At 46.8% G+C, this 14,254-nt stretch overlaps 1 protein-coding gene across 5 annotated transcripts in view; it reads left to right on the top strand.

The window, feature by feature from the left end:
• The window catches only part of DPY19L1 (dpy-19 like C-mannosyltransferase 1), a 61,406-nt gene extending 49,882 nt beyond the window's left edge, over nucleotides 1-11,524 (top strand). For 4 of the 5 annotated variants that reach the window (XM_059655839.1, XM_059655837.1, XM_059655838.1 and 1 more), the window contains 4 exons: nucleotides 1,251-1,425; nucleotides 2,336-2,435; nucleotides 3,413-3,538; nucleotides 8,866-11,524. In XM_059655839.1, coding sequence (XP_059511822.1) covers nucleotides 1,251-1,425; nucleotides 2,336-2,435; nucleotides 3,413-3,538; nucleotides 8,866-9,022 — 558 coding nt within the window. In that variant the 3' untranslated portion in view covers nucleotides 9,023-11,524. Of the gene's footprint in view, nucleotides 1-1,250; nucleotides 1,426-2,092; nucleotides 2,218-2,335; nucleotides 2,436-3,412; nucleotides 3,539-8,865 lie in introns of those variants that run through there. The other variant, XM_059655840.1, reaches the window with a different exon arrangement.
• Nucleotides 11,525-14,254: the final 2,730 nt, after the last annotated feature.

Below are 14,254 nucleotides of genomic sequence, written 5' to 3'. Positions count from 1 at the left end.
TTGCATGTTTTCCAGTATTGAGCTTTACAATGTTTTCATTGAGAACACGTGTGCACAGTGTATCCCTGGCTTCAGTGCGTTCCCTTTTAAAATTGAGCTGAAGCCTGCTGGTTATTTGCTGCTTACTTTTCCTGGATACCTGCCTCCTTGCTCTGTGGTCACAGATTTATGCTTCCTTACGAGTTACCTTTTCTTTTTTTAAAAAAATATATTTTTAATGATTTCAGAGAGAAAGGGAGAGGGAGAGAGAGATAGAAACATCAGTGATGAGAGTGAATCATTGATCTGCTGCCTCCTGCACGTCCCCTCCTGGGGATCGAGCCTGCAACCTGTGCATAGAGCCTGCAACCTAGGCATGTGCCCTTGACTGGAATCGAACCCAGGACCCTTCAGTCTGCAGGCTGATGCTCTATCCACTAAGCCAAACGGCTAGGGCCACAGTGTCACTTTTTCATCAATCAAGTGGCCCTGTGTGGAACAGTACCTCTTTTCAACTTAGCAGTATTTACTTAGCGTCTAACCACGCTCTGGGGAGGAGGGTGGAGCAGTGGGTGGAATACCTAAAAGCACCATTTTCTGTGTGTCTTTGGGAGTGATCTTTGGGAGAGAATGATAGCGGCACGTGTTGTTACTGAGAGTGGGCCATCCGAATACGGACACCACCAGCCGGCCTCCGGTTCCCAGGCAGAGTGTTGTTAGTTTGAGAGGCACTGCTTTCTGAGGGTCGATGGAGGGAGACTGCTGTTTCTGCCCCTGTGCCCAGCGGCCTGGACAGAAAAGGAGGCTGGCTGGAAGCTTTCCCTGCATCCCTCCTCCCTCCCCACCTCCACCCCCCACCCCCCAGTGAGACTATGGCCCTAGGTGCCCCGGGCTGGCCTCTCGGGGTGGGTGCTCCACGCACAGCCGCCTGGGGAAGGACCCTGCACTGAGCTCCATGCTCTGCTGTGGCTTTTGTGATCTTCATAATCTTCGAGCAAGGGGCCCCGGTTCTCATTTTGCAGTGGGCCTGGCCTGGCCTGGCCTGACGGGGAGTAGAGCGAGCAAGTTGAGAGAAGAGCTGCTTAAATCTCGGCCCACTAGTATAAGGGCTGGTGGGAGAATCCTTTGATTTCCACGGCACTGTTTCTGGAACTTGCTTTATCGGGGCCTCGCAGAGACTGTGTTGTTCTCTGGGAAGAATGTGTGTGTGTTGGAAACATGCTGCTTCCTACTGACAGTTAACTGCCCATGTGTCTTTGACTTGGTTTCAGCTGTTTGGATGGCTCTTTTGCAAAGTACACCCGGGTGCTGTTGTTCTTGCTCTGTTAGCAGCAATGTCGATACAGGGTTCCGCAAATCTGCAAACCCAGTGGAATATTGTAGGGGAATTCAGCAATTTGCCACAAGAAGAACTTATAGAATGGATCAAATATAGTACCAAACCAGGTAAAAAGAAAAGTAGTGTTTTCCCCAAATTTTACATGCACTGCAAAACCCTGAACCGAGTAACTGCCAATAGCTTTACTCTTTCTAGTCAGTGCTGCTCATGCATTATCCAGAAGAGAGATGTCAATCTTTTTTTTTTTTTTTTTAATATTTTTATTGATTTCAGAGAGGAAGGGAGGAGAGAGGGAGATAGAAATATCGATGATGCGAGAATCATTGATCGGCTGCCTCCTGTATGCCTCATGCTGGGAATTGAGCCCACAACCCTAGCATATGCCCTGACCGGGAATGGAACAATGACTTCCTGGTTCATAGGCCAACTCTCAACCACTGAGCCACGCGGGCTGGGCACGGTGTCAATCTTGCTTAAGTGGTTTGCAAAGGAAATGCGAGGCTTATTTTTTTAGTAATTAATTTTTCTATTTTCCATACATTCCAACTTTTTAAAAGTTTTACATGCCACAATTTAAAATAATTTTTATGCTTGTTTTCTTCATGAATTTTTAATCTTAGCCAAATTCCTTCTTGAAATGAACTCATGGGATCTTTATGTTTAAAGAGGGAGATTTTATTGTCATCCGAGTATCAAATGACTGAATATGAAATCATCTTCAGAATTTCTTGGTTCTATAAAAGTTTCTGAGTCAATTTGTTACTTCTTTCCTAGAACCAGGAAAGATAGCCAAGATGTTTACAATAAACAAAACACAAAAACCCTCGATATGAGATGATGAGGCTGTCTCCCGAGGAGAAGGCCTCAGGGAGCTGGGTGTCGGCTGGCAGCCGTCGGACTCCACTCTGGCTCTGCCCTGGGGGGTTCAGGGACCACCTCTCCGGGCTGCAGCTCCCTCAGCTGGGCTCCGCTTCTTTGAGTTGAGTGTCCTCCTAAGACGTGGCTCCTGCTTTGCAGACGCGGTGTTTGCGGGCGCCATGCCCACGATGGCGAGTGTGAAACTCTCTGCGCTTCGGCCCGTTGTCAACCATCCACATTATGAAGATGCAGGACTGAGGTACACGATTCTCACCCTGAAAGCACATTTTCATACTCATAGTGTGGGGGCCAGCAGAGTAAGGTTTCAGGAAGGACGGGGTGAGCTGGGACTTACAGAGGTGGGAGGAATGCTGGTGAGATGCTGCGTTACTTGCAAAACGTGAGGCTCCATAGGGCAGTACAGCCCCCCCCGGGGCTCATCGTCTCACCGGGCGCCGAGGGAGTCCCCGCGTGTCAGCCCAGTCGGGTCACGAATCCCAAACATTAGGTTGTTACTCGTCCTCCTCGGCTCCCGGAGACTCCTCAGCCTGTAGCTTCTGTGAAGGTTTTCTCATGGCCCATTTTTCTGGAATTCCATTCAAAGAGGCTTTTATTCTGGTTTTCACCAGGATAACCTGTTAAAATGATTTTGTTTTGTTTTTTACTGTTTTTTCTTAAAAACGTAAAGTATGCCCTCTTTGAAAAGGAAATAGACTCCATTCCCGTGCGTTTCCTAGGGTAGGTCATGTTGTTCCTTTCCTAAGGGACTGGGTGAGTCCTAGTAATAGCAGTGGGATATACATTTTATAAATAAAAAGCTTTTCATGATTAAAAATAAAATTATTCCTGGCAAGCTAATTTCCAGAGCAGTATGTTGAATAATTTTAGCTTTTACAAACCTAGGGACGAAATGGAGAGCCGCTGCCCGCTGACTGTCGGGGTCAGGGCTGGGCTGGGGCAGCGCCAAGGAGCCCATCTTGTGCTTGTGTAGCGCCTCCCACCCCCTCTTTCTTGTGAGAGCGACGCCTTAGAACAAAACCAAGCAAACAGCCAGAAAGCCCACGTGTGGGAACCCCTCTCCCAGGTCCGGTGCCCCCTCCTCCCCTTTCCTTCCTCCCTCCCTCCCTCCCGATGCCCTGAGTGGGCTCCTGTGGGGCGTCTCCTGGCCCAGCCTCCCTGGCTCCTTCTCCCAGCCCCCTTTAATCTCACAATCTTCTGCTCGATTTTTCTTTAAAGAGCCAGAACGAAAATAGTGTACTCGATGTATAGCCGGAAAGCAGCTGAAGAAGTGAAGCGAGAGCTGGTCAAGTTACAAGTGAATTACTACATCCTGGAAGAGTCGTGGTGCGTGCGGAGATCCAAGTGAGTACATGTCTGATGACCACGAGCCACGAACGCCAGGCCAGGCTCCTGGGCAAGCGCTTTGTTAAGTCGTGCGGGAGATGCAGCATTTAGCAAAGTATAAGGGGAAATATTTGTAAGGTAATGGTTTGAATTGGAGTTTTTCCCTTCTGTCATTACAGATATCTATTTCTTTATAATGATTGGCCCGTGTACACTTCCTTAAAGGCAGTATACAGGCGCTGATTGATAATTTCCCGAATTATTAATATTTGCCTGTGATGTTTTTTAAATCTTTTATTTCACATTGGATGTATTTTCTCTCAAAAGACTTGCAGAGTCTGAGACCACATGGAGAGTCTGGTTGTGATGACGTGGGGAGGCGCTGAGCGTCAGGGCCTCCTTTGTCCCCACCATCCCTGCCACCCCTGCAGCTTAGACAAAACCTCTCTGCTGTTTCCACGTCGTATTTGAGTGGGAAAATGGCTACTTTTACTCTGACCTATATGCTCTTGGGTTTATCGTTTTAAAAAATGCCTGTTTTCAAGAGCCGCTCACTAAGGGTGTAAGCAGCCAGAGTTAGTAAGACCCTCAGAGCTACTGTGAGCTCCACGGTGGACTGTTAGCTGCACTGGGTGGCTGGATAGCTGATGACAGCGGCTTGCTGCTGACACACCAAAGCATGGGCTCCCGGCGGAGCAAGGACGGGAGCGTCTCACCAGAAACCGGGGATGTTTGTGGGATGCTGCTCATTCTCACTGCTCTTCAGCTGAACAGAAGCCGTCAGGAGACTGCTGTGTCGGTGGCTTGGTCCTACTTACTCACCATGTATTTCCGTGGTACACAAGGGTGTTAATTCACACTAATTATATATGGACTCAGGAGGGAAAACAATTCTGGGACACGGTTGGTCAGCATTGCCCACCAGGAAACTCGAACAGTTGTTGATTGTTGAACGGTTTTTCTGTGAATATGTCCCAAGCTACTCGACTTGAATCAGGATTTATGGAAAATGTTATTGTTCTTCAAGTCATGTTTTAGAAGTCTTTTTGCTTGAAGTCTTTTTGAACATAAGAATGTATATGAAATTCGTATACCCATCTTAACTAACTTCGTTGGGTAAATTTAGGACAGAAAACTCTTAACTCTTCTCATACTTCTGTGAGGACTTTGTAATAACTGGATGGGGCTGACATCTGCTGTCAGAAGCACTCCTTTTAAAAAATATATTTTTATTGATTTCAGAGAGGAAGGGAGAGGGAGAGAGAGATAGAAACATCCATGATGAGACAGAATCTTTGATCTGCATGCCCCACACTGGGCACTGAGCCCGTAACCCGGGCATGTGCCCTGACTGGGAATCCTGGTTCATAGTTCGACCCTCAACCACTGAGCCACACCGGCCAGCACTCCATTTTTTGACGGCGATTTCCACCGTGCTGGGGTCTGCTTTGTGCCTCGGCCTCACTCCCAAGCCTCTGCCAGCCTGAGACAGCGGTAGGTTCCTGGGACAGAAATGTCATGTTTCATGCTCTGCCCCCCACCCAAGCTAATGACGAGCCTTGGCTCAAGAGTCTTCGTGTTCCCCTGGACCCTTGCAGAATAGTGTGGATCGGTGCTGAGGTTCTGTGGGAGCGCCCGGGATGTGCGTGGGTGTAGTAGTTCACGTACTAATAGCAGAGCACTGCTTTCTGTTCATGATGGGGGAGAAGACAACTTTAGGAATTTATTCAGGCAGTTAATCTGCACCCTAAACATCAGCAGTTAATCACCCATCTAGACAGAGCTTGTTGCCAGCACCAAGACTCAGAGGTGGGTGGTGGGGGTGCTGGATTCCCATGGGGACCTTGACTTGCCCTTGTGTTTGTTCAGCAGAAGTGGGGAGGCAGGAAACGAAGGAAGTGACTTTCTCTAACCTGTTATCCCCACTCCATTACTAAAACAACACTTGATCTGCTGCAAGATTGCAGCCAGACTGATGCTAAATCTCAGGGCTTAGTCCTTGAAACAAAACGCACACTGTGCTTTCCGTTCTGATAGGGAAGCAAACAGGCGCTCAGAGAGGAGGCGGGGGAGAAAGACTGATGGCGAGGCCTGCCGTAGCCATGGGATGGACGGAGTTTCTTGGCAGACTTTCCACCTGCATTGGGCTCTTCCTTCTCCCCCGCCTGGGCCCTCGCTCCCAGCTCAGCCATGCCGGCCCGAGACACCTGCGTGCCACGGGGACAGAGCAACCTGTCAGAACAGAGGAGCGAATGGGGAACTCACATACGAGAAGAAAGGACAGGGACTAATATTTATCTAGTGTTCGGTTCATGCCCAGCACTTGGGTGAGCCCTAAAGTATATGATCTCATTTACAAGGGGCTTAATTGTGTGCCTTAATTATTCCTTATTACTTGACACTCTGTGTTCCAATAACATGTATGAAAATCACTCAAATGCGAGTTATAGATGAGCTTTTAATTAACTACTCTCAGTTCTCTGCTTTCTTTCTCATTAGTCCCAATAATACAGTTGACATGAAATTAAAATACATGAATTCAGAAGAAAATTATTCAGGTTTTCACTGATGCTGTTTGAAGATGTAGCCGGCTGGCCTGGGGAGACTTTGGGAACTTGATAGGGACTCAAGGATGTTACACTTGGGCAGACAGTCTCCCAAAGGCAGCTCTGCCCTCTCTTTTCTCCTGCAAGCAAGGGAGCTCAGGAGCTGGGAGTTTCTGCTTGCTGTGTAGTTCACCCTCTGCTGCCATTGGCCTGCAGTGTGCTAACAGCCTGGCCTCAGCTCCTGGGAGAAAACGAGAAGGTACACAAGCCGAGCCCCGTCATGTGTGTGCTCAGTGTCGGTAGAATCTGCTGTCAGCCACGGTGTGCAAAAATGTGCACCGAACACTCTGCACACGAACACTCATTGGGGAAACCTCCCGTGGAGATCCTCTGATGGAGGCAACGTGCAAGTTGTGTAGCCCTTTGTCAGGGTGAGAGTGCTGCTTCTAGAAGCTTAGCTTGCAGAAGGACAGAGGCACAGAAATGTTTATGCAAGCACCGCTTTATTATGGTAACATGGGAAGCAGTTAAACACCCACCCGTAAGAGAGTGGTTACGTAATGCACAGGAGGACCAGCGACAATTAAAAGGAGGAAAGCTGGTCTTTATGTAATGAGATGGAAAAGGGCCACATTTTATTGGCAGTGAGGAGTCCCAGAACAATCTCATTTGTGTAAAAGCAGCCCGGGGCATCAGCCCATGTAAATGCCCGTGCCTCCCTGTGCCTGTGTCTGAACCAGAAGAAAAAGTCTGGCAGAGTGTGTGCTGGGCTCTTTGCAGAAGTCACCTCTGAGGTTGGCCCGGGAGGGACGCTGACTTCCATGTTTTATTTTGATAGGTCTGTCTGACACTTTCTGGATGATTGATTTCCTCTAAGTAAAGATGCTGTGAAAAGAGAAAGGATTGCATTCCGCCACTGTGCTCGCCTCCTGGTGGAGAGCAGGGAGTGGGGTTGCCATTGGGAATAAAGGGACTTAACTGGGAATGGCTTTTTCTCTTAGAAAAAAGTGAAGCAACTATGACAAAACATGAGTTGTCAGCGCTCTATAATTTCTCCTTGACTTGCCCTTGTGTTTGTTCAGCAGAAGTGGGGAGGCAGGAAGCGGAGGAAGTGACTTTCTCTAACCTGTTATCCCCCAGGTTAGTACCTACCGACACTGAGCACACACATGATGGGGCTCGGCTTGTGTACCTTCTCGTTTTCTCCCAGGAGCTGAGGCCAGGCTGTTAGCACACTGCAGGCCAATGGCAGCAGAGGGTGAACTACACAGCAAGCAGAAACTCCCAGCTCCTGAGCTCCCTGCTTGCAGGAGAAAAGAGAGGATATTTTCTGTCGTTTTTATTTTTTAAATTTCTCAAAGCGAATAGAAGGTTGTGAACTTGCATTCACCTTTTCTGTTTTATGAATGGGGCCAGCGTCTTGTAAGCACGTCCCACATGTGACTTGCCCTGCGATCCTCTGGACGAGGCTCCGTTTGGCAGAGAAGTGGTTGCGCTTCCCATTCCGTGTCCCCTGGGAGTGCACATCCCTCTGTTCTGTCATCCGTGAAGCTAAGTCCCTTCACGTGATTGAAGCATGTCCCACTCTCTCTAGTTTAAGGAGACAGCTTTCCTTTATTATTAATAAGAAATCTATAGAGTGGTATGTAGAGGCCATTTGTTCATCCTCTTTCTCAACAGCGTTTCACCAGATATCTTTTACATCCAGTTTTTATTCCTTGCTGAATCAATGATTACTTTAGTGATTATAAATATTAGGCAATATAGATTGGAAAGTAATGTGTCACTTACTGAACAGTGGGCATGTGAGGATGGATTTGATAAGCAATAATTGGACCAAGAACTACTGGTCTTTCTGTATGGAAAAATTTAAAATCAAATCTCTACCTCACACCATACAGGAAATTAATTACAGATGAGTTCTAGGTCTAAATGCACACAGCAAACTTAAAACTTTCATGGGAGAATACACAATGTATGTGTTCACGATAGTGTGGTATGGAAGAATTCCTTAAACAAGACAAAAGTCATAAGCTCTAAAAGAAAAGACTGGTATTTTGGAGTATAATATAAAAATCTTTAAAAGGAAATTGTGAACCGTAACAAAAGCCAACAATTTTAGATTTAAAATAAATGTTCGAGTTATCACGAAGATCTTAATCTTATTTGGGCAAATATCACATAATACCAATTTTACTTATACTGTTCTTTAAAAAAAAATATGTCGTTTTCAAGATTGAATTATGGGTTCAGTTAAGATGTGAGTTTAACACTACTGCATTTTCTTGAAGTTGGCTCATTCTGGAATACAGTTTATGGAAAGTTGCATAAATATGAACTAAGTATACTTGCCAATTAGAATTTGTAAAATTAATATAATAAGAGTGGGACATGCTTCCCACATGCTGGTTACCATGCCAGATACAGTGTCTCTATTAATCCTTATACACAGCCAAGCCAGGGGTTTTCCCGTTTTGGAAATGTGGGGGTGAGGCTGAGCGAACTGTCCGAATGCACATTTTGGTAAGTAGCTGAGGCAGAAGGTGACCAAGCTCTTCCCCATCACTGCAGTCACATACTTTGTAGATGTTTCTTTAGCATTAGCTTTGCTGTGTTCCTCCTTGTTCTAAGGAGGGCTTAGGGCGGCTCACACGAGTGTAAATTACTCTGATTGGATTTTTTAAACTCAGTTAGTTGACGTGGAGCAGGTGAAAGGAGGGAGGGCAGGATAGACAGTGTGTGCCCTGCTTCACCCGCGCCTTCTGACGCCCCCTGGTTCCCTGTGTGTGAATCTTGCAGGCCCGGCTGCAGCATGCCCGAGATTTGGGATGTGGAGGACCCCGCCAACGCTGGGAAGCCGCCCTTGTGTAACCTCCTGGTGAAGGACTCCGAGCCGCACTTCACCACCGTGTTCCAGAACAGTGTTTACAAAGTCTTAGAAGTTATAGGAGAATGACCGCGGCCCGCAGAGAAGGGTCACTCATGGTTTTAACGTTTTGCTAATAACTCATGCCTTGTTTTTAAGCAGATCCCAAAAACTTTTATAGCTAACTGTTTTCAAATAGGACAGAGTTTTATTTGGTCTGTTCGAATGTCATTCTGATTGTAAAAGTATGTATACCACTATGAATTGGGTACTATTTCAATGCACCCCTTAAAATTTGCTATGCAAATGAGTATATGCTTGTATTTGACTTAAACATTTGTGCTAAAAGGAGCAATGTTTCCTGTCTACAAAATAAATAGGTGATGACAAAGATGATATGAAAATATGGTCAATTCTGAACTCCGTGGGGGCTGATTTCACAGTTTAAGGACCATTAATGCCCTTGCTTTTGCATCTGCCTCTTGCTCTTGTCTTTGGGACATGCCAGTGATCATTGGCGCTCCTCAGCCCTGCTGGTCCCTGTCATAAGGGTAGACGGGGCTGCCAGGGGTGGTTGCTGGGTGGAATTACCTGTTTACTTCCCTTCTCCGTGTGCTTTCATTCTTTGTCGCTCTTGTTAATGAAGCATTTCCTGCCCATTAATAATCCAGACTCTAAGACCGAATGGCCAGCTCCATTGCTGTGCCAGCCAACAGTGAGGTGTTAGCGTTTCTTCTCCCTCCTCCCTCTCCCCCAACCCAACATTCTTTGTCAAATCAGTGGTATTTACTCAGTTAGTTCCTTATCAAGTACTTATTCTTGGTTTAAAAATATTTAATGGCGAGTGTATATTTTCTCATTTTTAGTATTATTCAAATGTGTATATTTTAATACCTTTAAACCACTTTTAAAATTTTTCATGTTTAATTGTAGTTTTAAGAAAAACTATTTTGAACAACCTCAAATGTAATACATCCAGAAACTAATGTATATTTCTGTAGACATAATTTACAGTGAAACAATAGACTGTAGTGTGTGGTAGCTTTTCTGTTACTATTAAGATATACTACAACATGACTAATTTTTCTGTCAGAAAGTAAATGAATAATAATATTGAATGGAGTTTTTATAATTTACTTTTAAAATTGCCTGTCTTTAATAAGACAAAGCCTTAAGCCTTACCACTTTGGTTCTAAAAACCATTTCAGTGTGAGGAATGAATATATTCAGCTTTCCTCTTTATATTTTTCTTCCTATTTATTTTTATTTTTAAAAATTTCCAAACCTCCTTTGAGTTCCTCCTATGAATTTTTGTTTTCTAGAGGTTGTGTGAAATGAGATTTTTCAGAACAGTGAGTCCTTGTAGCTCTGAGAAACGGTTTTAAGATTCTAAATTCTAAGCAAACCGTGCCTCTGGCGGGCTGCACATTGAGTCATGCAGCGTCCTCTAACCACAGGCAGGTTAGCCTCACTGGAGTGCCCTGAGCCCCGATTCTCAGCGAGGGTGCCGGTGCCCACCCGGGAGCCACGCATCGCGCTTGTCTCTGCCTCCTCACAGACCCAGGACCAGCCGGGTCAGCTTAGAGCAGACCTGAGCGTGCAGCCCCAGGCCTGGGTCCCGGGAACGTCCTTCCAGCCCCCCTGCCCGCCCCCCCCCATTCTGTCCCTGTCTTTAGGTGCTTGTCCCCCCTCCCCCCCTTTGCCATTTGCTGGGTGACTTTTACTTCTTGGGAAGTGGCCAGGGGAGTTGTGGCTGAGGAGGAGAATTGATCCAGAAAAATGGGATGAGGGACCTGAGCCCCTGAGGATGGGCGTGTGGGGCGGTGGAGGGAAGCGCACTCCTCCGGCTGCAGCTGTTTCCCACCCAAGTGCGGCTCTTTTGTTTATTCAGCGGGTACAAGACTTTGAAGAAATGGTACTTTTAAAGTTATTCTCTGTTCCTCCCCCCTCCAGTGATTTCCTTCCTAATAAGTTCCCATGTCATGATCGGACATTAAATACAGTGGCCACTGGTTCCTGTGCTGGGGAGGGTAAAGTGGTCACGTTGGTGTCATTCCAGGTCACGTGTGTCAGTATTTGTAACTGGGCTCCCAGCAAGCTCTGGTTCTGCTCTCGGCCGACGGTGTGGGCAGGCCTCGGTCTGCGCGGCCCGCTGTCCCAGTTACCGTCACGGTCATGGTCATGTCCGGGGGCAGCCGCTGCTGCAGATTCTAAATCTCTTTTTATGGCAACACAGCGTAGTAGTAGGTTTCATAAATGTGACAAAACAGTATTGAAGTTCAGTATTTTACACATTTTTTAGCATTTAAAGATATTTTTGCTTTAGTGTAAGGAAGGTAAGGATGGGCAAGGAGGCGATAAAGACAGCTGTGCTCTGATGGGAACAAACGAAGCCAGGGCAGTAGTTCTAGAAGCTCAGCCCCTGGCAGCGCTTGGCAGAAGCAGTGCATGTTAGGGTGAGGCGGGTGAGGAGAGGGGAGGGTGCGTCAGGAACACGGTGATGTGACAGAGGAGCGTTGTATTTTTATGACTTTTATGCCGGTTGTTTACATGTACTATGTATGTTAAATAAAAAAGATCATGAAAATACGAGGAGTACTTGGTTGTTTATTGTTATTTTCGCTTCCTCCCTGACCCAGGGTGTCCAGCCTCCTGGTGCCTTCGGATAACCGAGGGCGGGGCTGGCAGAGCGGAGCTGCTTCGTCCTGGGGACAGGCGCTGGGCTTGCCCACGCTCTTCTTGTACCTGTGGCGTCACACACTGAGATGGCTTATCATTTTCATCAAGGGACACAGCCGTTCTTTAAAGCCATATTTTGGGGATAATTCCAGAGCCGCTGAAAGCTTTTGCTCGTACATCAAACCACAGTGTGGGCGCGTGACCTTCCCTCAGTCGCAGCACCATGTTTTGGCTTGATGCGAGCGTCAGCTGTACTTGTCTGCCTGGAGGAAAGACAGGCGGGTTAGTTCACGCCTCTGTAATCGTTTCTTTACACGGTGACACCTGACGTCCGGGGTGAAGTTTATAACACAGTGGCTCTCAGATGTAGTGTGTGGAGTTCGCATCCTTGGAGGCTTGTTGAACCCAGATTGCTGCCCCCCCTGCAGAGGTTCCGATTCAACGGGCCTACGATGGGGCTGCTGTGGCCTGAATGTGTCCCCCAGTTCACAGGTTGAAATAATCCTAACCCTAAGGTGACTGTGTTAGGGGGTGGGGCCTTTGGAAGGGGATTAGGTTATGAGGATGGAGCCCACACGAAAGGGAATGCTCCCTTGCCCCTTCCACTGTGTGGCCACAGCTGCAAGGTGCCGTCTGTGCACCAGGAACCAGGCTCTCACCGGACACGGACTCAGCCGGCGTCTGTGTCTCGGATTCCCAGCCTCCAGGACTGTAGGAAAAGGATTCCTGTTTGTAAGGTATCCAGTCTGTGGCATTTCGATGTAGTCGCCCCAAGGGACTAAGACGGATGTAGCCCCATCACATGTATTTCTAACCTGTTCCAGGTAATGCTGATACTGTTCACCCCGGGACCATGTTTGAGAACCACACTCTAATGAATGGGAAAGACTGGAAGACTTGCCTCTAGGGGGCGCCCTATTCCTGCCAGCACTTACCCACCCACCAGGACAGAGGGTCGCAATAGTGGGAACTGGATTTTGCGGAGTCCCTTGTGGCTAAAGGGCTTTGCTCCAATGGAACTTGCAAGGAGCAAAGAACAGATCTGGTCATTTTTAACCAGAGCATCAGTACAGCTTATTTGCACTGTATTTATTGATGAGAGTTCTGGACCATAAACATTTTAAAACAAGACTGGGTCCAGGTCCCTCTATGCCAGCGGTTCTCAACGTGTGGGTTGCGACCCCTTTGGCGGTCGAACGACCCTTTCACAGGGGTCGCCTAAGACCATCCTGCATATCAGATATTTACATTACAATTCATAACAGTAGCAGCATGACAGTTATGAAGTAGCAACGAAAATAATTTTATGGTTGGGTCACAACATGAGGAACTGTATTTAAAGGGCCAGAAGGTTGAGAACCACTGCTATGCTGTCTCAAAGGGTAAGAGATCCTTTTTTACTGCTGCATAGTATCCCCTGGTGTAAATCAAGCCTGCCAAACAAAGGCTAACACAGACCAAATAAACGAGGCCCGCAGGCCGTGGGTTTGACATGTGTGGTGTAAATGGACCACAGTGTTTCTTTCACTTTAGAGATGGAAAAAGAGTGAAATCCTTTGAAACTGTACTTCTTTTGTAAACTTCGTTTGCCTAGAAGGAAGTAGATAATTTAGTGATCTGTGTGGATTTTAAAACTTCATTTTTCACTTTTCTGCCTTTGTGTGATCCCAGAAACCCACTGTCTTCTTTCTCCCTCTGTTAGGTAAGGGTCAGCTCTGGGTCTCAGATCACTTGTTTCTTATCTGACCCCTTCCCCTCCCCCCAACCAAAAGTTCCTCATTTAACTCAGTGAAATTGTTCCTTACGCAAAAACAGCTGAGCTGCTCTTAAACTTCACCACATTCTCCCATTGTCTTTATCTCACAGTGCTGTGTCAGCACAAACACATTTTTACAACTGAAGTCGGCAAGGACATTGGGGTGTGCGCTTCCCTTTTTAGCTTTCCTCCCGCCGGGGAGATCTAAACACTGAGTGAGTGGGAGACTGGAAGGCTTTCCCTTAAGATTCTGAGGCGCTGTGGTATAATTAAAAGGTACATTTGTCTTTTTTTGCAAAGATATTGGGTTGGTATTGATATTGGCTCTGTTTTCAAAGCCATGTTTTCTGTGCTCAATGGGCTGTGACCTCAAATTCTAATTAAATAAGCAGCGTGTTGTCAGAATGACTTTCACATGAGTGGCAGTGCACTGAGAATTCTGTTGAAGCAAGCGTGTTCCTTTTAACTCGGCATGATACGGTTTCACTGATGTTTATGTACCTGCACATTTTTTTCTGTATGCAAATTTAATATCTTGAAAGAAGGTGGAATGTAGCAAAATCAGGCTCATTGAGTTGTTATGCTGATTGCCCTTAACGCTTTAGTACTTACCCATTTCTAAAATACAGAAATGAAAGAAATGGCCGATTCTAAGTAGATTTGGCATCTGTCCATCAAAACTGATTTAAAACAACAACAAAGTAGCCTGAAGGCCAGATTGTCAACTCAGCTTTCTGACCAGCCCAAGTCTCTGGTTCTGACCCTCTGGGCAGCAGTGCCCGGCTCAGGTCTGCCCCCTGGGCAGTGGTGCCCGGCTCAGGTCTGCCCTCTGGGCATCTGCTTATTGAGCAGAGTCCAGACTCAAAGGCCTGCCTCTCGCCCTAGAG

Source organism: Myotis daubentonii, chromosome 10, assembly GCF_963259705.1.
Source record: "Myotis daubentonii chromosome 10, mMyoDau2.1, whole genome shotgun sequence".
Classification (NCBI taxonomy): domain Eukaryota; kingdom Metazoa; phylum Chordata; class Mammalia; order Chiroptera; family Vespertilionidae; genus Myotis; species Myotis daubentonii.
This window is presented reverse-complemented; position numbering and strand designations above follow the sequence as displayed.